This window comes from Anolis carolinensis, chromosome 6 (assembly GCF_035594765.1).
Source record: "Anolis carolinensis isolate JA03-04 chromosome 6, rAnoCar3.1.pri, whole genome shotgun sequence".
Classification (NCBI taxonomy): domain Eukaryota; kingdom Metazoa; phylum Chordata; class Lepidosauria; order Squamata; family Dactyloidae; genus Anolis; species Anolis carolinensis.
In genome coordinates this window covers 5,676,146-5,700,492 of record NC_085846.1, presented here as the reverse complement: position 1 = coordinate 5,700,492, position 24,347 = coordinate 5,676,146, and the positions used below count along the sequence as shown (strand labels likewise).

The window sequence follows — 24,347 nt, the reverse complement described above, 5'->3', positions numbered from 1 at the left end:
CCCTTCTCCCCGAGGGGTCTCAGGGCGGCTTACACAACTGGCAGGATCACTACCAGTATATCATAATACAATAAAATAATACAACAATTAAAATAGTTAAATAACATAGTAAAATACAATATATAAAAGAGTTAAAGTTAGTTCAAATCATATAATTTTTCTTTAAAACATCAAGATACTGTTGAGTTGCTTTGGATACGCAATGTGGCCACATGACCTTGGAGGTGTCTACGGACAACGCCGGCTCTTTGGCTAAGAAATGGAGATGAGCCCCAACCCCCAGAGTCGGACATGACTGGACTTAATATTAGGGGAAACCTTTACCCTTTACCTATCAAAAATGCATGCATCTCCCCCCTAACAACACCCTCCCTCCCATACACACAAAGCTACAGGTGTTTTAACTCAGATTAACTCCTGGGATTCCCCGCCTGTTCTTCTTCCCGCTTCCCCCATCCTCCATAAAGGGAGTCATTCCTGGAAGTGGAGTGTCTCTGGCCCTGCGCCCAGGCCGAAAGGCAAGAGGGGCCGGATTTGTATTGCAAGCTGATTCAGGAAAAGAAAGTTAGTAATTCCAGCATCTGGGCAACCGGGGAGAAAGGAATGTGGGGCCTGGATGTGCTGGAAATTGGGTTGGACAGGGGTGGAAAGCATTCATTTTACAATGAGAGGCTGGAAAGAGGAGACACTGAGATAAATAACACCGTATAACACCATTTTTGTTCCTGGGTTATAAATGTCATTCCCTAATTGTCATTCCCTATCATTAAAACATGGAAAAAAGTTTATTAAACTGCAAAAACTTTGGTTTTTTGCGAGAGGGTCATCCTGCAGCACATATTGCTCCATACCTCAATATACCTTTTCCTTTCACTAATTTAAAGCACTTTATCACCTAACTCAGGTTTGAAATATATATGGTTGTATTTTGTTCAGTCTATTTTAAAATTTTTGTGTTTTAACCATGTTATTAAGTTTTCTATTTTATCTGTATACTAGCTGTGCCCGGCCACGCGTTGCTGTGGCAAAGTATGGTGGTATGGGAAATAAAATATTGAGGAATTGGTGGTAGTTCAGGTAAAGGGTAAAGGGTTATATAGCTGTGTGGAAGGGCCTTGAGTCTACACTGCCATCTAATCCAGTTAAAATATGATAATCTGTATTTTATAGGCAGTGTGGAAGAGGCCTAAGTGAGGCCTAACTCTGCCTGTCCCCTGGGTGAGTGGGTTGCTAGGAGACCAAGTGGGCGGAGCTTAGCCTTCTAACTGGCAGCAATTGGATAAAAACAATTATTCCTCTTCCTCTAATTAGGAGTTTATTTTTCTTTTCTTTTTGTTGTATCAACCTAGAGGCATGGATGATGGGTTGTGTTGTCAATTTTCGAGGTTGTGGGATGTTTAGTTTTGTTGTTTTGGTGGTCGCCAGGATTCCATCACTCTTTTATATATATAGATATCAATGATGGGCAACCTTTTGCACTTGGTGTGTCAAAATTCACCAAAAAACCTAGCACGACTTGGGTGGTGTGTCACTTAGAGAAAAAAACCCCATAATTTCACAATATATATAGTTTGAATAACAAAAAATATATAATTGTAATATATAACTGTATTTAATAAATCAAAAACTATTTACTACCATTATTTCCATGTACAACAATCTATGGTACCTCTTGCCGTTTCCACGCTGATTTCTCTCTATTGTAGTTTCAATGTAGTCATGAATAATATAATAATAATATAATAGTAATAATATAATAATATATTACAATAATAATAGAATAATAATAGAATGATTATATATATATATATGAAATGTGCATAATTCCCATGGAGTAAACAGCAAAACCACTGGACCAAATCACACCAAATTTGGCCACAAAAGACATTAGTCATCCAATCAATCTGCATGCGGCAGCGTGTCAGCAAAAATGGCTAGGTGTGTCAGTGCTGACACGCGTGTCATAGATTGGCCATCACTGGTATATGTTAATGTTTGTTTTTATAATTGCACATGTCGTTGTACACCTGATGTGTTTATTGTTACCGTTTTTATTTGGGTCCGACCATTGTAAGCCGCCCCGAGTCCCTTCGGGGAGATGGAGGCGGGGTATAAATAAAGTGTTATTGTTATTATTATTACCTCACAACCTCTGATGACGCCTGCCATAGATGTGGATGAAACGTCAGGAGAGGATGCTTCTGGAACATGGCCATACAGCCTGGAAAACATACAACAACCCTATGATTCTGGCCATGAAAGCCTTCGACAACACATTTTGATCTAATTTTTCAGTTGATGTCTTATTTAAAATCTCAACCAATTCAACAAAGTTTGTGGCAGTGAGTTGCTGTGAGTTTTCCAGGCTGTCTGGCCATATTCCAGCAGCATTCTCTCCTGATGTTTCACCTACAACTATGGCAGGCATCCTCAAAAGTTGTGAGGCCTTTTGGAAACTAGGCAAGTGGGGTTTATATACCTGTGGAATAATGTCCAAGGTGGGAGAAAGAACTCTCGTCTGCTCAAGGCAAGTGTGAATGTTGCAATTGGCCACCTTGATTAGCATTGAGTGGCCTTGCAGCTTCAAAGCCTGGCTGCTTCCTGTTTGTGGCAGCCACAAAAACAAAGTTTCTGGAGCATAACAACTAATTTCAAAGTAAGTATTGCACCATTAAAGAGGATATAACACTTTCAAATCAGGAACATAACTATGTAACAATGTTTGTAACATAGTGCAATAAAATTGTAGTATCGTTGTCTTCCTCCATTCTTAATGCAGTCTGCTATTACAGTACAGTAGGGTCTCATTTATCCAACGTTCTGGATTATCCAACGCATTTTTGTAGTCAATGTTTTCAATGCATTGTGATATTTTGGTGCTAAATTCGTAAATACAGTAATTACTACATAGCATTAATGTATAATGAACTACTTTTTCTGTCAAATTTGTTGTATAACATGATGTTTTGGTGCTTAATTTGTAAAATCATAACCTATTTTGATGTTTAATAGGCTTTTTCTTAATCTCTCCTTATTATCCAACATATTCGCTTATCCAACGTTCTGCCGGCCCGTTTATGTTGGATAAGTGAGACTCTACTGTACCTTCACTGGCAAGGCTCAATGCTATGGAATCCTGGGATTTGTAACTTCGGGAAGCCCCAGAACTCTTCGGCAGAGAAGGCTAAGGGCTTGATAAAACTACAACTCCCATGATTTCATAGAACTGAACTATGACAAATCAAGTCAGGCCAAACTGCATTCATTCTGCAATGTGGATGCATGGGAAAGGACTCCAAATCCCATTTGCTTTATGGCAGAATCCCAATTCATTTTCATCTTTCTCACCATCATCATCCTTTATATCCTGCTTTTTCATTTAAATGCAAATCCATAGCAGAACTGCCTGGTCTCCAGCCTTTCTTATGACCACTGGCACTCTCCTCTCCAATGCTGGGACAAAGTGAACTCTGCACATGCTCAGGCACACCCTTGTTTGGTTTAGGAATATCTTCCAAAGCTTAGCACTGAAAGAGCAATTGCTTCAGGGACTATCTAAATCTCCATTTTCACAAGATGCCTAAGATACCCTTCCCAACACTGGGGGGAAAGTGAACTCTGCACATGCTCAGAAACACACTTGCTTTGAAAGCTATCCCAAGACTTAGCACTGAAATGGCTATTGCTTTGGTGCTACTGAAGTCCCATTAAGTCTATTTTTTTTCCAAAAGATGCCAAGACCGCTTTCCCAACACTGGAGGGAAAGTGAACTCTGTACATGCTCAGGAACACCCTTGTTTGGCTTTTGAAGAGCTTCCAAGACTTAGCACTGGAATAGCTATTGCTTCAGGGACCATTATTGGCACTCTCCTCTCCAATGCTGGGAGAAAGTGAACTCTGCACATGCTCAGAAACACTATTGCTTGGCTTAGGAAAAGATTCCAGGAGTTAGCACTGAAAGAGCAATTGCTTCAGGGACTATCGAAGCTCCATTAAGTCTATCCATTTTCACAAGATGCCTAAGAGACCCTTCCCAATATGCGGGGAAAGTGAACTCTGCACATGCTCAGAAACATTTCTGCTCGAGAAGATGTTCCAAGACTTAGCATTGAAATGGCTATTGCTTCAGAGACTATCGAAGCTCCATTAAGTCTATCCATTTTCACAAGATGCCTAAGAGACCCTTCCCAACACTGCAGGGAAAGTGAACTCTGCACATGCTCAGAAACATTTCTGCTCGAGAAGATGTTCCAAGACTTAGCATTGAAATGGCTATTGCTTCAGAGACTATCAAAGCTCCATTAAGTCTATCTGTTTTCACAAGATGCCTAAGATACCCTTTCCAACACTGAGGAGAAAGTGAACTCTGTACATGCTCAGAAACATTTCTGCTCGAAAAGATGTTCCAAGACTTAGCATTGAAATGGCTATTGCTTCAGAGACTATCGAAGCTCCATTAAGTCTATCCATTTTCACAAGATGCCTAAGAGACCCTTCCCAATATGTGGGGAAAGTGAACTCTGCACATGCTCAGAAACATTTCTGCTCGAAAAGATGTTCCAAGACTTAGCATTGAAATGGCTATTGCTTCAGGGACTATCGCATCTTCATTAAGTCTATCCATTTTCACAAGATGCCTAAGATATCCTTCCCAACACTGCGGGGAAAGTGAACTCTGCACATGCTCAGAAACATTTCTGCTTGAGAAGATGTTCCAAGACTTAGCATTGAAATGGCTATTGCTTCAGAGACTATCGAAGCTCCATTAAGTCTATCTGTTTTCACAAGATGCCTAAGATACCCTTTCCAATGCTGAGGGGAAAGTGAACTCTGCATGTGCTCAGAGGCATCCTTGCTTGGGAAGATATCCCAAGACTTAGCATTGAAATAGCTATTGCTTGGGCACTATTTCAGGGACCGTTGTTGACACTCTACTCTCCAACTCTGGGAGTAAATGAACTTTGCACATGCTCAGAAACACCATTGTTTGGCTTAGGAAAAGGTTCCAGGAGTTAGCAGTGACATGGCTGTTGTTTTGGGGACTACTAAAGCCCCATTTTCAGCAGTCCCACTCACAAAACTGGGAGAAAGTATACTTTGCACATGCTCAGAAACACCCTTGCTTGGTTTCTGAAGAGGTTCTAAGCCTTAGCATTGAAATTATAATTATTTTAGGGGGCTACCGAAGCCGCATTGTCTATCCATTTTCACAAGATAAACATAAATAACCCTTGCTTGGATTATGTGCATTCCAAGACTTAGCACAGAAATAACTTGCTTTGGGTTCTATCGAAACCCCATTAAGTCTGTCCTTTTTTGGAGGATTATAAGAAAAAATGGGTTCCCAAGGGCTTGAACTAACAAATGTCCACTAATTGAATAATAACAGTGTATTAAATATCATTAAACGTTGTATTATGTACAATAAATGAATATAAATTTCAGATAAATGGTTACAAATGACAATCAAACTGTTACATTCACAGTATGATGAATGGTACAATGGAGAAAACTTCCTTGTTTACTTTCTTGTTTCTTCATAAAAGATGAGTAGACTTTCTTGTTTACTTTCTTGTTTCTTCTACTCATCTTTTATGAAGAAACAAGAAAGTAAATAAGAAAGTTTTCTCCATTGTGAATGTAACTACCATTCATCATACAGTAGAGTCTCACTTATCCAAGCCTCACTTATCCAAGGTTCTGGATTATCCAAGGCATTTTTGCAGTCAATGTTTTCCATATATCGTGCTATTTTGGTGCTAAATTCGTAAAAACAGTAATTACAACATAACATTACTGCGTATTGAACTGCTTTTTCTGCCAAATTTGTTGTATAACATGATGTTTTGGTGACTAATTTGTAAAATCATAACCTAATTTGATGTTTAATAGGCTTTTCCTTAATCCCTCCTTATTATCCAAAATATTCGCTCATCCAAGGTTCTGCCGGCCCGTTTAGCTTGGATAAGTGAGACTCTTCTGTACTGCGAATGAAACAGTTTGATTGTCATTTGTAACTCTTTATCTGAAATTTATATTCATTTATTGTACATAATACAATGTTTAATGATATTTAATACATTGTTATTACAGTAGAGTCTCACTTATCCAACATAAACAGGCCGGTAGAATGTTGGATAAGCGAATATGTTGGATAATAAGGAGAGATTAAGGAAAAGCCTATTAAACATCAAATTAGGTTATGATTTACAAATTAAGCACCAAAACATCATGTTATACAACAAATTTGACAGAAAAAGTAGTTCAATATGCAGTAATGCTATGTAGTAATTACTGTATTTACGAATTTAGCACCAAAATATCACGATGTATTGAAAACATTGACTACAAAAATGCCTTGGATAATCCAGAATGTTGGATAAGCAAGTGTTGGATAAGTGAGACTCTACTGTATTCCATTGGAGCCTCCGGTGGCTCAGTGTGTTAAAGCGCTGAGCTGCTGAACTTGCAGACCAAAAGGTCCCAGGTTCAAACCCCAGGAGTGGAGTGAGCGCCCGCTGTTAGCTCCAGCTCCTGCCAACCTAGCAGTTCGAAGACATGCCAATGTGAGTAGATCAATAGGTACTGCTCCGGCGGGAAGGTAACAGCGCTCCATGCAGTCATGCCAATGGCCACATGACATTGGAGGTGTCTACGGGCAATGCCGGCTCTTCGGCTTAGAAATGGAGATGAGCACCAACCCCCAGAGTCAGACATGACTGGACTTAACGTCAGGGGAAACCTTTACCTTTATTATTCCATTAGTGGACACTTGTGAGTTCCTTTTCGGAGGATGCCAAGACCCCCTAACCAGTATCCAACACTGAGGAAAAAGTGAACTCTGCACTTGCTCAGAGACACCCTTGCTTGGGGAGATTTTCCAAGACTTAGGATGGAAACAACTGCTGCTCTGGGGTTATTGCTATTAAGTCTCTCCATGTACACAGAGCACCCTCCACACCCAAATGAGAACTCCTTTTAGGATCTGGCCTTGCTCTTACCTGTTGCAGCGATGAGGCCTTCTGCTCGGACATCTTGCTCGCCACCAGCTCTCCTCGCAGCTGCACGATCTCTCCTCGCAAGATGGCCAGCTGGCCCTGGATGCTGACCAGGAAGAATAGGCAGGCCAGCAGCCCCAGGCCAAGGGCACAGCCCACCACCCAAAGGGCATTCAGGAAAGAATGGGGCTGAGCTGACCCCTGCACTGCCCGGAATTTATCCATAAGTCCTGGAGACGACGTGGCTGGACGTAACATGGCCTTGTATGTCCCAAATAGAGCGGCGGGTCAGACTAGGTGCCCACTTAGTACCCCACTTTGCTCTGATATGATTCTGTGAAATTGTCCCTTCGTATTCTTCCGAACCCGGCCTACAATTGAGACTCTTCCCAGAACCGACCCGAACAAACTCAAGACAAATTTCCCCAAATTGCAGAATAAATTCCAAGAATCTTAGAAGTTTCCCACAAAACTGCTGGACCGTTCTAGCACCCCAAAAGGCTTCCCAAATGTTTCAGAATGGGATCCAAGAGTCCTACTTTAGCTCGCTTTCACTACTACCATCCAAATTGAAACTAAGGATTGTGACTTTTCTTCCCAAATCTTTTCCTCTCCCCCTTTACAGATACAATCCCTTAAAGGATTATATGACTATATTTCTCCCTTCTCTCCCTTCCAGGCCTTTGGCACATTCGGCCCCATAACCTGGCATTCGAAAAGGCCACGGAAGCCTCCCTCCATCTGGTTCTCTGCCCTACTCTTGTGTTCCCGGTTTTTAGACCTTCTTTTGCTCTCAAAGGGATGGGGTGCCAATCTGCAAACCTATCTCACCCTTAGAAAAACAAATCCCCCCTTTGCAGCAGGAAAAGGCCACCTCACCGAAAGATAGGGCTCCTTGTCCCGAGGCATGGGAAGCCGGGGATCGGTTGCGCAAGGAATTGAGGAAGCCCATCACAAGGACCAGCTTTGCCCGCCCAGCGTGGAGGCCTGCCAACTCGCAAGCAGCGGTTCAATCGTTATGCACAACCAAGGTGTGTGTGTGTGTATGCATACGTGTGCGCGCAATTGCTTGCCACATGGAAGGGCAGACTGGCAGGTTCAACACTGCCTCTTTGCTTCATGAAATATTATTTTTGAGAATGGCTTCCCTACACCCCAGATTTGGGAATTATAAAAGTCTGAAGGGGACCCCCAAAGGTCATGTAGACCACCCTCCCACTGCCAATGGTGGGCATTCACTGGAAGAGTGTGTATTTGGGGATTATAGTAGAGTCTCACTTATCCAACATAAACGGGCCGGCAGAATGTTGGATAAGTGAATATGTTGGATAATAATGAGAGATTAAGAAAAAGCCTATTAAACATCAAAATAGGTTATGATTTTACAAATTAAGCACCAAAACATCATGTTATACAACAAATTTGATAGAAAAAGTAGTTCATTACACATTAATGCTATGTAGTAATTACTGTATTTACGAATTTAGCACCAAAATATCATGATATATTGAAAATATTGACTACAAAAATGCGTTGGATAATCCAGAACGTTGGATAAGTGAGTGTTGGATAAGTGAGACTCTACTGTATATGACTTGGAAGGGGGACCCCAATTATCATCTATGTACCTCCCACTACACGTAGTGGACATCCATTGGAAAAGTGTGGACTTGGGGATTGTAAAACTTGGGAGGGGGACCTCAAAGGTCACCTAGACCAACCTCCTACTGTCAGGAGCTGAAATCCAATATAAGACTGGGCATTTGGAGATTATAAGAGTTGGAAGAGGCATGGAAAGCAAGGAATCAGTTGCGCAAAAAGTTGAGGAAGCCCATCACAAGGAGTTGGAAGAGGAACCTCAAAGGTCACCAAGACCAACCTCCCACTGCCAGGAGTGGAAATCCATTGGAAGTGTGTGGATTTGGGGGTTATAAGAGTTGGGAGGAGAACCCCAACGATCATCTAAAGCCCACTGCTAGTGGTGGACATCCATTAGAAGACTGTGGATTTGGGGATTATAAGAGTTGGGAGGGGAACCCCAAAGGTCATCTAAAACAACATCCCACTGCCAGTGGTGGACATTTGTTGGAAGACTGGATTTGAAGATTATAAGTGTTGAAAGAGGAACCCCAAAGGTCATCTAGACCAACCTCTCACTGCCAATGGTGGACATCCATTGGAAGACTGTGGATTTGGGCGTTATAAGAGTTGGAAGAGGAACCCCAAAGGTAATCTAGACGAACCTCCCACTGCCAATGGTGGACATCTGTCAGAAGACTGTGGATTTGAGGATTATAAGTGTTGGAAGAGGAACCCCAAAGGTCATCTAGACCAACCTCCCACTGCCAGTGGTGGACATCCATTGGAAGACTGTGGATTTGGGGATTATAAGAGTTGGAAGAGGACCCCAAAGGTCATCTAGACCAACCACACTTAGCAATAGGGGAAATCCATTGCAAAGTGTGGACCTTTCTCAGGTTGGGAAAGTTACTTTTGAGGTATTACATTTCCCATGCTACCTCTCCAAGGGGCCTTAATGGACTATAACTCCCAACATCTCTTTTTTGCAGAACGAATGCAGTTTGTCTCCCATGGCTCAATGCTATGAAATCATGGGAGTTGTAGTCCCACAAGGTCTTTATCCTTCTTTGCCTTGTCAAACAATGAAGTCTAGTCTACCTCACAAGGTTGTGGCAAGGGATCAAAAATGCCATGCATGTACACAGGTAGGCCTTTTGGGTGGAGATGAGAGGCAGGCAGGAAGGAAGGCAAGGAAATAGTTTGGCAAATGCCTCTGGCAAGGCGGGAAGGAAAATCGAAAGTGGAGTGAGATGTTTGGGAGGGGAAATAGCCTTACAGAGAAATGAAATCTCAAAATAAATAAGAAATTTGAGAAAGGAAAAAGGTAGCGTGCTGTAACTAGTTTGGAAACCAGGGTTCGATTCACCGCTTGGCCATAGAAATCCATTGGATGACCATGGGAGAGTCACACACTCTCAACCCCAGAAAAAGACCCAAATATATTGTTTTAGGATCTTCAAAATTGGGAATAACTTGGAGGCATGCAAGAACAAGAGTTGGCATGATGGATGTAAGACTGAGTTGTTTCCCCCTAACTTCCTGCTCCCAGAACCTATGGCCAGTGCTAAGGGATAGTGAGATATGTAGTCCAAGAACACAGGATGATGGGGAATGTAGTCAAATGCATGGGATGATGGGGTATGTGGTCCAAAACATTGGTTGATGAGATATGCACTCCAAAAACATGGATGATAACTGTAGTCTAAAAATATGGGCTGATGTGATATGTAATCCAAAACATTGGGAGGTGTAGTACAAAAACATAGGATGATTGGAGATGTAGTCCAAAACGTGGAATGGTGAGAGATGTAGTCCAAAACATTTGGATGATGGGAGGTGTAGTACAAAAACATGAGATGATGGGAGGTGTTGTCCAAAAATGGAGTGATGTGAGATATATCAAAAAGCACAGGCTGATGTGATATGTAGTCCAAAACATTGAGAGGTGTAGTACAAAAACATGGGATGATGAGTGATGTAGTCCTAAAATGTGAGATGTTGGAAAATGTAGTCCAAAACATTTGGATGATGGAAGGTGTAGTAAAAAAAAATGAGATGATGAGAGATATAGTCCAAAAACATGGGATGGTGGGAGATGTAGTCCAAAACATGAGATGATGGGAGGTGTAGTCCAAAGACATGGTCTTATGGGAGATGTAATCCAAAATATTTGGAGGGCCCACACTTTTCTCCCTTCTGGATCATTGTGGGTGACAAATTGGCCTGGAAAGGTAAAGTGATTGGACTACAATTCCCAGGAACCTCCAGCAAGGATGGCAGCTGGGATTTGTAGTACAAACATTTTGAGGCTTTGCTATCTGTACTCATGACTGAGTAGCATTGAGCCATTGCAATTAAGGTGGCATCAAACTGCATGAATTCTTCAGTGTAGATCAACCATGGGCAAACTTGGGTTCTCCGGGTGTTTTGGACTCCAACTCCCACCATTCCTAACAGCCTCAGGCCCTTTCCTTTTGCCCCTCAGCCGCTTAAGGGCCTGAGGCTGTTAGGAATGGTGGGAGTTGGAGTCCAAAACACCTGGAGGACCCAAGTTTGCCCAGGCCTGGAGTAGATGGTGCCAATCTTTCTACACATCCATAAATGCAATGGTAAGCTGCTCTGTTTGGAGTGTAACAAAAGCTAATTTATTGTCATTTAATTTAACTCCCCATTTTCCCACTTTTGCAGGGTCCCTGTGTTCTTAGCACCTGCAAAAGCAGGGAGCAGCCTATCTTTAGAATACGATTTATTAAGAGGAAAGAAAAATCAGTGTGCAAACACGAGTGCATTCTTATTAGCCGAACGAGGTGATTGAAACAGAATGAGTAAAAAGGAAATGGAAGGAAATGCATAATTAAACAGCACAGGGTTTGCAATTAACTCATCTGCAAAAACAGGAGTGCCGCAGACACCTGCAAAAAGTTTCAGCATGATTTGTTGAGACAACTACAAGCGACAGCAGCTGAATGGTTCATAATATCCAGAAATACACAGATTATGTGGCTGTTAAGGCTTAGCTTTGATTGTAAAGGAAAAAAAAGAGAGCTTAGGATGAGTCCACACTGTAGAATTAATGCAGTTTGACAACACTTGAACTGCCGTGCCTCAATGCTATGGGATCTTGGGAGCTGTAGTTTTACAAGATCTTGAGCCTTGTCTGCCAAAGCACAAATCTCAGGATGCCATAGCATTGACCCATAGCAGTTAAGGTGATGTCAAGCTGTATTAATTCTACAGTGTGGATGCACCCACTGAGACTCCAAGGCTTGCTGCTTCTATGCAACTTCCGTAAACCATAAAAGAGTGGACCTGCCTGCTGTATACTCTTAAGAGGAGTCTGTGCCCCATTTTAGGGGAAGTGAGCAACTCTTACAATTATATCCTTAAAACTATGCCACTGCTACTTTAAATGTTATCAGCTATGAGTTGGTTAGAAAAGACTTCCACCTAGTGAAAGAAGCTGGAACTGCAGGTGGTTCTATGGGAATTTGCCTGATGGACATAGACAATCCCTAAGTAAAGGTAAAGGTTTTTCCCTGACACTAAGTCTAGTTGTGTCCAACTCTGGGGGTTGGTGCTAATCTCCATTTCTAAGCCATTGTCTGGCTGGCATGACCATATGGAACACTGCTACCTTCCTGCCAGAGCAGTACCTATTGATCTACTCACATTTGCATGTTTCCAAACTGCTAGGTTGACAGAAGCTGAGGCTAACAGCGGGAGCTCACCCTGCTCCTCAGATTTGAACTGCCAACCTTTTGGTCAGCAGCTCAGCGGTTTAACCCGCTGAGCCACCTGGGGCTTCCTAGAGATGGTATATTTTGCCAGATGCAGGTAGGGTGGTTAGAAAAGCCTGCCACCTAGTGCATGAAGCTGGAACTGCAGGCCGTTCTATGATAATTTGCCTGAAGGTCATAGAAAATCCCTAGAGATGGTATATTTTGCCAGATGCGGGTTGGGTGATTAGAAAAGCCTGCCACCTAGTGCATGAAGCTGGAACTGCAGGTGGTTCTATAGTAATTTGCCTGGAGGACATAGACAATAACTAAAGATATTATATTTTTCCAGATGGGCTGGGGTGGTTAAAAAACCCTGCCACCTAGTGAACGAAGCTGGAACTGCAAGCGGTTCTATGGTAATTTTCCTGAAGGACATTGAAAATCACTAGAGATAGTATATTTTTCCAGATGCAGATAAGGTGAAGCCATGAAGTCATGGATTGCAACTCTGGAGACCTGGATTTGAATCCTTGCTTGGCCATCGAATCCCATTGGTTAAACCTGGGTAAGTCACACTTTCTCAGCCTCAGAAGAAGGCAACGGGAAACCCTATTGCACCAAACTTTGCCATGAAAACCCCATGTTAGGGTCACTTTAGGGTTGCCATAAGTAGGAAATGACTTGAAGGCATGCAACCACAAGGACTGGCCTTCAGTATCGGAACCTCACCTAGAATGCAGCCTTTATTACAACGCCAGCATGTTGATCCTATAGAAATGCTTCCTCATAAACCGCTTTGTAAATATTGCACAATTTTCTTCTTTGGAATTCGTTTTGTACATAACATGCCCATGTTTCCCCACTGATTCATCCATTGTCTGGAACTGGCATGCAATGAGTTTTGACCTTTCCTTCGTCAAAAGTCCCAACCATTCGATTCCCGTTGGCTTGAAGAACGTCAAAAGTGCTAACTGGGGAAAAACAAAACCAGAACTCAAAACCTGCTGGCGCAACGCAAAACAGTGACATTCAGGAGATGGGAAAACCCCTTTGCAAAGAATAGGGAAGTGCACAGTTTCTCAGGCAGCACATAACACTGGGGAAGTTACCCATAATGCTGTAAGATAGAGCTGTTTGAGTGACATGATGGAAAATGCATGACAATCCAACAGAAAGGGTGCAATCGTATTCAAAATCAGTTGGAAGTTGCATCTGAGTAAGTAAACTTATGGTGCATCTACACTATGGAATTAATGCAGTTTGACGCCACTTTCACCACCATGGCTCAATGCTATGGAATCCTAGGATTTGTAGTTTGCAGCTAAGACCTTGTAGAACTAGAACTCCCAGGATTGCATAGCATTGAGCCATGGCAGATGAAGTGAAATCAAACCACATTAATTCTACAGTGTAGATCAGGCCTGGGCAAACTTTGGCCCTCCAGGTGTTTTGGACTTCAACTCCCACCATTCCTAACAGCCTACCGGCTGTTAGGAATGGTGGAAGTTGAAGTCCAAAACACCTGGAGGGCCAAAGTTTGCCAATGCCTGGTGTAGATGTGTCCTGGTATTTCCAACTTATTTCAGTTATTCTCTAAAGTGCCACAAGGTCCCTTAGTTAATGTCCAGCATCCTGGAGGTACAAGGCAAGGGTATTAATAATTCACTCTAATGTTCATAATGGAAGGAGTTAGTCAGTATAATATTATTCTCTAATCCGCTGGGGATATGTTTTCAAACTTCATGTGGATATACAAAACTGTGGAAAATAAACCCTATTGGAATGAAAAACAATTGGCCCAGGTTACACTGGATGACCCGGAAAAGGCCCCTTAAGACTATTACCATGTTCAATGGTCTCAACAGAAAACCTATTCAGGAGAAAATGCTTCTGGAACATGGCCATACAGCCCAGAAAACTCACAGCAACCCAGAAAACCTATTTGTTGATTTGAAAAGTATACCACCTAGTGGGTGACGCTTGAATTGCAGGTGATTCTATGGTAATTACAGACAGACATTCCATAGAATCGCTCAGAGGACCTAGAAAATGATGAGAAAAGCCATAATTTTCCAGACATCGATAAATCAAACAGTGGGTACATCTCACAGATACTGTAATTGCCTTCTCACTCTGAGAAAGCTTCGAACGATTAATACTTTTTGAATACTATTCATAATTCTGGCCCAATTCAGTGCAAAACTGACAATTCTGTCTTCGCCCCATTCCCCAGAAACAGCATTTTGTGTACAGAAATGCAGCACAACCCCCATATCCATAGGCAATAGATTCCTAGACTTCACATGGATACATAAAGCAGTGAGTAATTGTGAACCCTGTTGAAATGAAGGACCTCAGCCCCATGGATACAGACATAACAGATTCATAAGTCAGGAGCACCTTGAGAGCATATAACAAACAAGATACATCAGTTACATATGGTGTTATCCTGGTATCCATTTGGTACCAAATACTGCAAGAAGGCACATATATTTGTCATTTCGTACTATGGGCTATGAAACTATCCACCACTTGTAAAGGTGGTCAAGAAACAGGTTAGGGGAAAATAACATTAGGTGGATGTTATTAATCCAATAGTCATATCAACCTCTCTTACGTTGAGTTGTTTTTTAATGGAAGGGATACCGCAAGTGTGGTCGACATAGCATCCACATGCAACTTGCCATCAGCAATGACTTCCTAATGGCTGGCTCACAGAATCCCTTTCACTCTATTATATCCCTTCTACTCTATTGTGTTAAATGCCTTTTGCAATAAAATAGGCATTTAGATATATGTTGTCTAAGGCTTTCATGGACAGGATCACAGTGTTGCTGTATGTTTTCCGGGCTGTATGGCCATGTTCCAGAAGTAGTCTCTCCTGACGTTTCGCTCACAACCTCTGAGAATGCCTGCCATAGATGTGGGCGAAACGTCAGGAGAGAATACTTCTGGAGCATGGCCATAGAGCCCGGAAAACATACAACAGCCCCATGTAGATATAGAAAAGGCATTTGACACATTAGAGTGGGATATATGAAAGTATAAGACATGCTTCTTCTGTGTTTTACTGCCTCTGCTGACTGTTACAAGTACTGCAGCCTGCATATACTTTGCATTGGTGCTTGCGTGGAGGAAGACTACGCCTGGGTTGCTGTGAGTTTTCCGGACTGTATGGCCATGTTCCAGAAGCATTATCTCCTGATGTTTCGCCAACATCCATGGCAGGCATCCTCCGAGGTTGTGAGGTCTCGCAACCTGCCATAAATATGGGCAAAAACTTGATAAAACCTCGGAAAACCCATAGCAACCCAGTGATTCCGGCCATGAAAGCCTTCGACAACGCAGAGGACTATGGCATTTGTGGCCTTTGCATCTCGTTCCAGATTCCCGTCGACGTGGCAGCAGCATCAGGAAAACGAAGTTTAAGAAAGCAGAATTAAATGTAGAAACTCAGCACAAAGTTGTTTAGGACGGCAAGGGAGAAAGTTTAGCAGCGTTGGTAAGAAAATACAACCCGAGAAAGAAAGAACAGACACAGTCTATGAAGTTAAAATATTCTGACATTCCCTTTTGGTCCATTTCGTCACCATCTACACTGACAGTTTAATGCAGTTCGAAGCTAGCAAATGACCATGAAAGCGTGAGAAAGGATTAATGCACATCAGTGCACTGTGGTTTGTGTCATCATGACCCTCAAAAAGTTTCCAGGATTTCCACCCAACACTTGCTTCAATACCAGTCTGAAAGTGAATTAAGTGGACAGTGTAGGTGTGCCCTTGTGTTGGTTTATGTTCAGGGTCCATCAGTTTGCAACAGAATTCAAAAGTTGTCACAAGGCAAGTTATGGCAACCTTTCCCTATTATCCTTGGGTTCGTTGCACCATAAAATTAGACAAAACAGTTTTCAGCTCTCGCTCCTACTTGTGTCAACATGGGAAAGTGGACTTAGGAGTCATTAGCGGGATGATCGAAAGGAGGCAAATGGCGATCGGAAACGAAGGAGGACAAATGGGTTGCAGACCCGATCTGATGCCATTCAAAGCGGAGAAACCCACAAGGCTGGGATGTGTAGTTCACGTTCCCTCTCGTCTCCAGGCGACCCGCCAATCCGGCTCCCCCCCAAAACGGGGCCGCTGTGTCCCCGGCCTCAGTGGACCTGGAAGAGGCCGAAGTAGGTGAGGTAGCGCTCGGCCTTCAGCCGGACCTTGGGGATCGTCCGGAGCCGGATGGACTCTCCGGGGGTCAGCAGGACCAAGCCGGAGACTTGGCACACCTTCAGTTCGGGCTCCTGGGGTCCGGAGCTGGTCGGGGGGAACTGCTCCAAGCAGCGCAAGGCCAGCTCCCCGTCCAGCATCACGTCCAGCTTCATGTAGATGGTCTTCCCTTCATTGAAATGGACCTGGGCGGGAGGAGAAGGCGGCAAGGCGGAAATCAGAAGCACACACTTCCAAGATGCAAATGCAAGGACAGGGAGAATCATAAGTTAGTAGAGACCCCAAGGGCTATCCTACCCAACCCCATTCTCCCAGGCAGGAAGACCCCATCCAAAACCCTCCCAATAGATGGCCATGCAGTGTGTTTCAAAGCCTCCAGAGGCTCCACTGAACTCCCAAGCATCAGCATATTCCACCGTAATGTTTGCATATTTTTAGGTTTTTAAAATGGCACCGTATTTGTTTTATTGTGAACCGTTTTGAGTCAGACGTCAGGTTTTGGGATGTTCACCTGCCCTGCTTTTCATACTAGACTTAACAGAGGAAAAGGCAGGATGCAAATAATAATAATAATACAGTAGAGTCTCACTTATCCAACATTTGCTTATCCAACGTTCTGGATTATCCAGCGCAGTCTGCCTTTTAGTAGTCAATGTTTTTATAGTCAATGATTTAAATAATAAATAAACTTTATTTTTATATCCCGCCCATCTCCCTGAAGGGACTCGGGGCGGCTCACGACAGGGACAAGCCCGAAACAACAACACAACATATTTGACAAAAACTTAAAACATTCCAACGATACACAAAACAAAATAATGGACAATACATTAAAATCCAAGCAGATAAAATCAGAGTAATTAAAAGCAATACATCGTGATGTTTTGGTGCTAAATTCGTGTATAGCATTACTGCGTATTGAACTACTTTTTCTGTCAAATTTGTTGTAAAACATGATGGTTTGGTGCTTAATTTGTAAAATCATAATCTAAGGCTTTTCCTTAGTTCCTCCTTATTATCCAACATATTCACTTATCCAATGTTCTGCTGGCCCGTTTATGTTGGATAAGTGAGACTACTGTAGTAATAAAAATAAAACAATAGCCAGAGAAGGAGATTCTGCCACACTCTGAGGGCCCTTCCACACAGCCACATAACCCAGAATATCAAGTCAGATAATCCACAATATTTGCTTTAAACTGGATTATCTGAGTCTACACTGTCATATAATCCAGTTCGGTGTGGATTTTATACAGCTGTGTGGAAGGGGCCTGAGATAGCACATCCTATTATTGAACAGCTCTTACCATCAGAAAGTTCTTCCTAATGTTTAGGTGGATTCTCTTTTCCTGCAGTTTGAATTGGGTCTCTATTATGATTTCAAGTCATCAGTACCGAAGGGTTAGATGGTTGCTTTAATAAGCTATAAAATGTCCCTGTCTACACTGCCATATGATGCGGTTGCAGAATACAGATTAATTGCATTGAACTGTATTATGTGGCAGTGTAGATTTATACAATCCAGTTCAATCTGCATCATATGACCATACACCAAGTATTATACTCCAGTTCAAACCACATTATAAGGCAGTCTGGATGAGGCCTATGTATTTGTAGCCAACGTCAAATGGAAGACAAGCTAAAACTGTCCTTTTTATAGTGACAGAAGGGAAAGATTCTGAAATCCTTGCTGGATATGGGCACCCTCTTGCAGAACCAGTTCATGCCATTGCACAATGCTATGGGATCTATGGGATCCTGGGAGTTGTAGTTTTGCAAGGTCAAAATAGTACCTGTGTCTCTCCAAACAACAATTCCATAGCATGGAGTGGTATGTCAACAGATGGTGGCAGGGTACAAATAAAGAGTATTATTATTATTATTATTATTATTATTATTATTATTATTATTATTATTAATTGTATAGTGGAGATCCACTCTAGAGCTAGTGAAGAGTTCTGGGAACTTGTAGCCGTTTCAGGCAAAGCTTGAACACATTCAGAGAAGAAGTAAGGAAAGAAGAGAGAGTAAACAACTAACTCTCCAGACTGTTTGGGGATGATGGGACATCTAGCTGTCCTCCTTTCATCCCTTTGATCATTGTGGAGGACAATAGAATTAATACTACTTGACACCCATGGCTCAATGTTATGGAATTCCAGGATCTGTAGTGTTGCCACAACAAACTACACATCCCAGGATTCTATAGTTAAATCTACATTCCTAGAATACCGTTATCTCTTTACCCATCAGCCCCCTTCCACAAAGACCCCCAGCCCACCCCTCCGCTTGCCCCTTACCTGGCAATACAGGTAATAGAGGCCCCTCTTGACCACCGTGAACTCCCGCCGGCCCCGGTCGTAACGGAGGGGGCTCGTGGTGTTGAGCTTGGCTTCTGCCCATCCATGGATGGTCCCATTGGCATCTGGAGAGGACGGAGGGAGGGGGCAAGAATCAGGCAAGTGAGTGGCCAGCAAAAAAACCCCAAAGATCACCCCAAAAATGCCTTTTCCTGGAAAGTCTGGCTCTCTAGGGTGCATCTACATACTACAGAAACAATGGTTGCTGTGAATTTTTCCGTTTGCATGGCCATGTTCCAACAGTATTCTTATCAGAGCGGTTTCCTAGACACACACGCAGCAGAAGTCGCTGATGAGGAAGCTCTGGATAAATAACGACGCTGCAGTCTTCAGTTGTCTATCAAAAGTTTACTTACGAACGGAAATCTACAAGACGATACACAGCTCTCACGCAGGCACACACGGGAAGGGACAGAGAGAAAAAGATAGGAAGTAGAGGGCTATTTATCTCTGTCTCTGCTGTCTGATGCAATCCAAGCTTAACCCTTTACACATTGGTATAGTAGGCAGCACACAGTGTATGATGCAATCTTCAGCACACATTGCACAACCATGACTCAATTACACTTAAACAATCATTCCCACTTTAACAATTCTCTCCTGATGTTTCGCCTGCATCTGTGGCCAGCATCTTCAGAGGTTCTGTTGGCAGTGAAGCAAGTAGAGTGTATGCATACCCGTGGAATAATATCCAGGGTGGGAGAAAGAACCCTTGTCTGTGTAAAGCAAGTGTGAATGTTGCAGTTAGCAAGCTTGAATAGCATTGAGTAGCCATGAAGCTGCAAAGTCAATCCGTGTGAGGGTATCTGCATAGAGATAGCCTGGCCTGTGTTGCCTGGAGGCACCCTCTGTTTGGGAGGTGTTAACTGGCACTTGATTGCTTATTATCTGGAGTTTTCTATTTTCTGAGTGGTGTTCGTTATTTATTGTCTTGTTTCTGGTGTTTTTGCAATACTGGTCATCAGGTTTTGTTCATGGTTTTCTCGTTCTCTGTTGAAATTGTTCACATTCTTGTGGATTTCAAAGGCTTCTCTGTGTAGTCTGGCATGATGGTTGTCAGTGTGGTCCAGCATTTCTGGGAGCTTTGCAAACTTCATGGCTACTCAAATGCTAATTTAAGCTTACTGATTGCAACATTCAGATAAGCTATGTTCAGCAAAGGACAAAAGGGATCCTCTCTCACCTCTGCAGGAATCTGCTACCGTGTTTCCCCGAAAATAAGACAGTGTCCTATATTAATTTTTGCTCCCAAAGATGCTCTAGGTCTTATTTTCAGGGCATGTCTTATTTTTCCATGAAGAAGAATTCACATTTATTGTTGAACAAAAAAAATGAACATTTATTATATACTGTACAGTAGTTGTAATTACAAACCAGCATAACCAGACAAACTGTGAATCCTATCAAGAATTTCTTGTTACTACCAATATTTCCATGTGCAACGCTCTATGATACGTACATTTACCGATCCTGCATGCTCTGGTGTTCTGTTTGGCGGTCATGCTTCCAAACAAAAACTTTGCTAGGTCTTACTTTCGGGGGAGGCCTTATATTTAGCAATTCAGCAAAACCTCTACTAGGTCTTATTTTCTGGGGATGTCTTATTTTCGGGGAAACAGGGTATATACCATGCAGCTGTGGACAAGTCTTCAAAACGGAGCAGCATTGCCCAAACATGAATCAAGGAACATGAAAGGCACTGCAGACTAACTCAACCAGAGAAGTCAGCCAGAGCAGAGCACTTGATGGACCAACCGTGACACACCATATTATTGGAGAACATATAAATAATGGACCACTCTCATGTCTGTCCTCACTCCAACTGTCAAGAAATGTTTGCACTTTGTCCTTGCCCCGAAGCACTTTATAACTACACTAGCTGTGCCCGGCCACGCGTTGCTGTGGCGAAGTATGGTGGTATGGGAAATAAAGTATTGAGGAATTGGTGGTAGTTAAGGTAAAGGGTAAAGATTTTCTCCTGACATTAAGTCCAGTTGTGTCCGACTGCACACTGAAGTGGATTATATATCAATGTGGAGTCAAGATAATCCAGTTCAAAGCAGATAATATCTAGATATATAAATGAGTGATGGCATCACGGCGACCAACAAAACAACAAAACTACTGGCCCCCCAACCTCGAAATTTGACAACACAACCCATCATCCACGTCTCTAAGTTGATACAACAAAAAGAAAAGAAAAATAAAGTCCTAATTAGAGGGAAAGGAATAATTGTTTTTATCCAATTGCTGCCAGTTAGAGGACTAATCTCTGCCCACTTGGTCTCCTTGCAACCCACTCAGCCCAGGGGACAGGCAGAGTTAGGCCTCACTTAGGCCTCTTCCACAGATTATCTAATTTGCACTGGATTATATGGCAGTGTAGACTCAAGGCCCTTCCACACAGCTATATAGCCCATTTATAATGGACTTAATGTCAGGGGAAAACCTTTACCTTTTACCTTAACTACCACCAATTCCTCAATACTTTATTTCCCATACCACCAGACTTCGTCACAGCAACGTGTGGCCGGGCACAGCTAGTAAGATTATAAATGGGTTAAATAGCTGTGTGGAAGGGCCTTGAGTTTACCCTGCCATATAATCCAGTTCAAATATGATAATCTGTATTTTATAGGCAGTGAGGAATAGGCCTAAGTGAGGCCTAACTCTGCCTGTCCCCTGGGCTGAGTAGGTTGCTAGAAGACCAAGTGGGCAGAGCTTAGCCTTTTAACTGGCAGCAATTGGATAAAAACAATCATTCCTCTCCCTCTAATTAGGACTTTATTTTTCTTTTCTTTTTGTTTTATGAACGTAGAGGCATGGATGAGGGGTTGTGCTGCCAAGTTTAGTGTTTCTGGGATGTGTAGTTTTGTTGTTTTGTCCTAGGCCGAAATTTCATTACCCTTTTATATATATAGATGATTGCACTTTAGTCTTCATTTAGTATCCATTCTCCCAAATCCTCCCTCCCACACAAAACATCCCGGCTCAAAAAAAGTTACCTGCCTGGATCCCAGCTCGTCCTTCTGTGCTTTGGACTGAAATAAAGAAATCGGGGGTCAGGCTCCTGAACATGTTAGGAGTGCAATTTTGGAGGGAAAGGGAGCAAGAATCCTGATGTTATGATCCTCACCTTCGTAGTGCGCAGCCGAGACAGCGCTGGGCCGGCGAGGTCTGGAGCGCTTCCCTTTGCCCGCTGCGGAGAAAAAATACTATAGGTCAAGAGGCAACAAAAACATCTGGAAGAGTGCCTTTGGGGCAACTACAATGCCCAGAAGTCCCAGGATTCCATAGATTTAAACTGCCCTGACTCTATGCAACGAAATCATGGGAGTTGTAGTTTGGCAAGAGAATAGATTGGCAAGTCGCTGGCGCTCTTTGGCATGGAAGGCAAAAGATCTTGTGAAACTACAACTCCCAGGATTCCATAGATTTAAACTGCTCTGACCCTATGCAATGAAATAATGGGAGTTGTAATTTGGCAAGGCAATAGCTTGGCGAGACACTGGCACTCTTTGGCATGGAAGGCAAAAGATCTTGTGAAACTACAACTCTCAGGATTACATAGATATAATCTGACTCTATGCCCTGACTCTATGCAACGAAATCATGGGAGTTGCAGTTTGGCAGGGCAATAGCTTGGCAAGACACTGGCGCTCTTTGGCATGGAAGGCAAAAGATCTTGTGAAACTACAACTCCCAGGATTCCATAGATTTAAACTGCCCTGACTCTATGCAACAAAATCATGGGAGTTGTAGTTTGGCAAGGCAATAGCACTCTTTGGCAGGGAAGGCAAAAAAGTGTACAACTACAACTTCCAGGATTCCATAGACTTAAACTGTCCTGACTCTGTGCAACGAAATCATGGGAGTTGTAGTTTGGCAAGGTAATAGCTTGGCAAGACACTGGCGCTCTTTGGCATGGAAGGCAAAAGATCTTGTGAAACTACAACTCCTAGGATCCCACAGATGTAAACTGCTCCAACTCTACGCTATGAAAAAATGGGAATTGTAGTTTGGCAAGACACTAGCGCTCTTTGGTAGGAAAGGCAAAGTACCTTGTACAACTACAACTCCCATGGTTCCATAGCATTGAGCCATGGCATTTTACAACTGTCCCTTGCTATCCACTGGGATTCATTCCAGGACACCTGTGGATACCCAAATCCGTGGATGCTTCAGTCCTATTGCAGTATATGAAACCACATACTAAAATCACACTCTCTACATAAAATGGCAAAAATCAAAGTTTGCTTTTTGGGAATTAATTTCAGAGTATTTTCAAGCTGTGGACGGCGGAGTCCTCAGGTGCCGAATCCACGGATACGGAGCGCCGACTTTATGCAAACAATAGGGATGGAGGGTTAGGTGCGTATCGTCATCATTCTGGGTCCGGTTCCGGATGCACCGATCCAGGGAAATGAGCCCAAATAACTCACCTTGCCTTCGCTGCCGGAGCGCCCCCTGCTGGGCAAGATGGTGCAGGAACTTCCCTTGGCTGTTCCAACCAGTAGAGACTGCCACCTAGAGGAAGAAAGTGGCAACACAGGAGAGAAAACAGCCATTCAGGAATTTAATAATACCGTATATATTCGAATATAAGCTGACCCGAATATAAGCCGGGGCACCTAATTTTACCACACAAAAAAACTGGGGAAACCTTGACTCAAGTATAAGCCGAGGGTGGGAAATTTCAGAAATAAAAATAGATACCAAAAATTACATTAATTGAGGCATCGTAGGTTAAATGTTTTTGAATACAGTAGAGTCTCACTTATCCAACATAAACGGGCCGGCAGAACATTGGATAAGTGAATATGCTGTATAATAAGGAGAGATTAAGGAGAAGCCTATTAAACGCCAAATTAGGTTATGATTTTACAAATTAATCACCAAAACAAAGTAGTTCAATAGGCAGTAATGCTATGTAGTAATTACTGTATTTACGAATTTAGCACCAAAATATCACGATGTATTGAAAACATTGACTACAAAAATGCGTTGGATAATCCAAAATGTTGGATAAGCGAGAGTTGGATAAGTGAGACTCTACTGTATTTACATCAAGCTCTAATTTAAGATAAGACTGTCTAAGTCTGATCAAATCATTATTCTCATCTTCTTTAATGTAAATGTGCTTATGTATCCTTTTAATAATAATAGAGTAAAATAATACATATAATAGTAATAATAAATACAGGGAAATAATACATATAATAATAAATAGAGTAGAATAATACATGTAATAATAATAATAAGATCAGAGTGAAATAATAAATGTATTAATAATAATAAAAATAATAACAATAGAGTAAAATAAATGTAATAGTAGCTACAATAACAGAGTATAATAATAAATGTAATAACAATAGAGTAAAATAATAAATGAAATAATACCAATAATAACAGAGAAAAATAATAAATGTACCATATATTCTCGAGTATAAGCTGATCCAAATATAAGCCAAC

The 24,347-nt window shown here is 42.3% G+C and overlaps 1 protein-coding gene and 1 long non-coding RNA gene across 2 annotated transcripts in view; one reads left to right on the top strand and one right to left on the bottom strand.

The window, feature by feature from the left end:
• Nucleotides 1-24,347, bottom strand: part of LOC100562255 (uncharacterized) — a 63,027-nt gene that overhangs the window by 13,588 nt on the left and 25,092 nt on the right. Inside the window, exons 3-8 of the mRNA XM_062957048.1 lie at nt 23,318-23,402; nt 22,012-22,074; nt 21,885-21,916; nt 18,816-18,940; nt 16,452-16,700; nt 7,002-7,259 (exon numbers count right to left, since the gene is read on the bottom strand). Of these exons, the coding sequence (XP_062813118.1) occupies nt 7,002-7,259; nt 16,452-16,700; nt 18,816-18,940; nt 21,885-21,916; nt 22,012-22,074; nt 23,318-23,402 (812 nt within the window). The remainder of the gene's footprint in view (nt 1-7,001; nt 7,260-16,451; nt 16,701-18,815; nt 18,941-21,884; nt 21,917-22,011; nt 22,075-23,317; nt 23,403-24,347) is intronic.
• Nucleotides 214-15,944, top strand: LOC103281177 (uncharacterized). The gene is made up of 3 exons (XR_507595.3): nt 214-564; nt 12,767-12,863; nt 15,685-15,944. It is a non-coding gene; the product is annotated as an uncharacterized LOC103281177 (long non-coding RNA).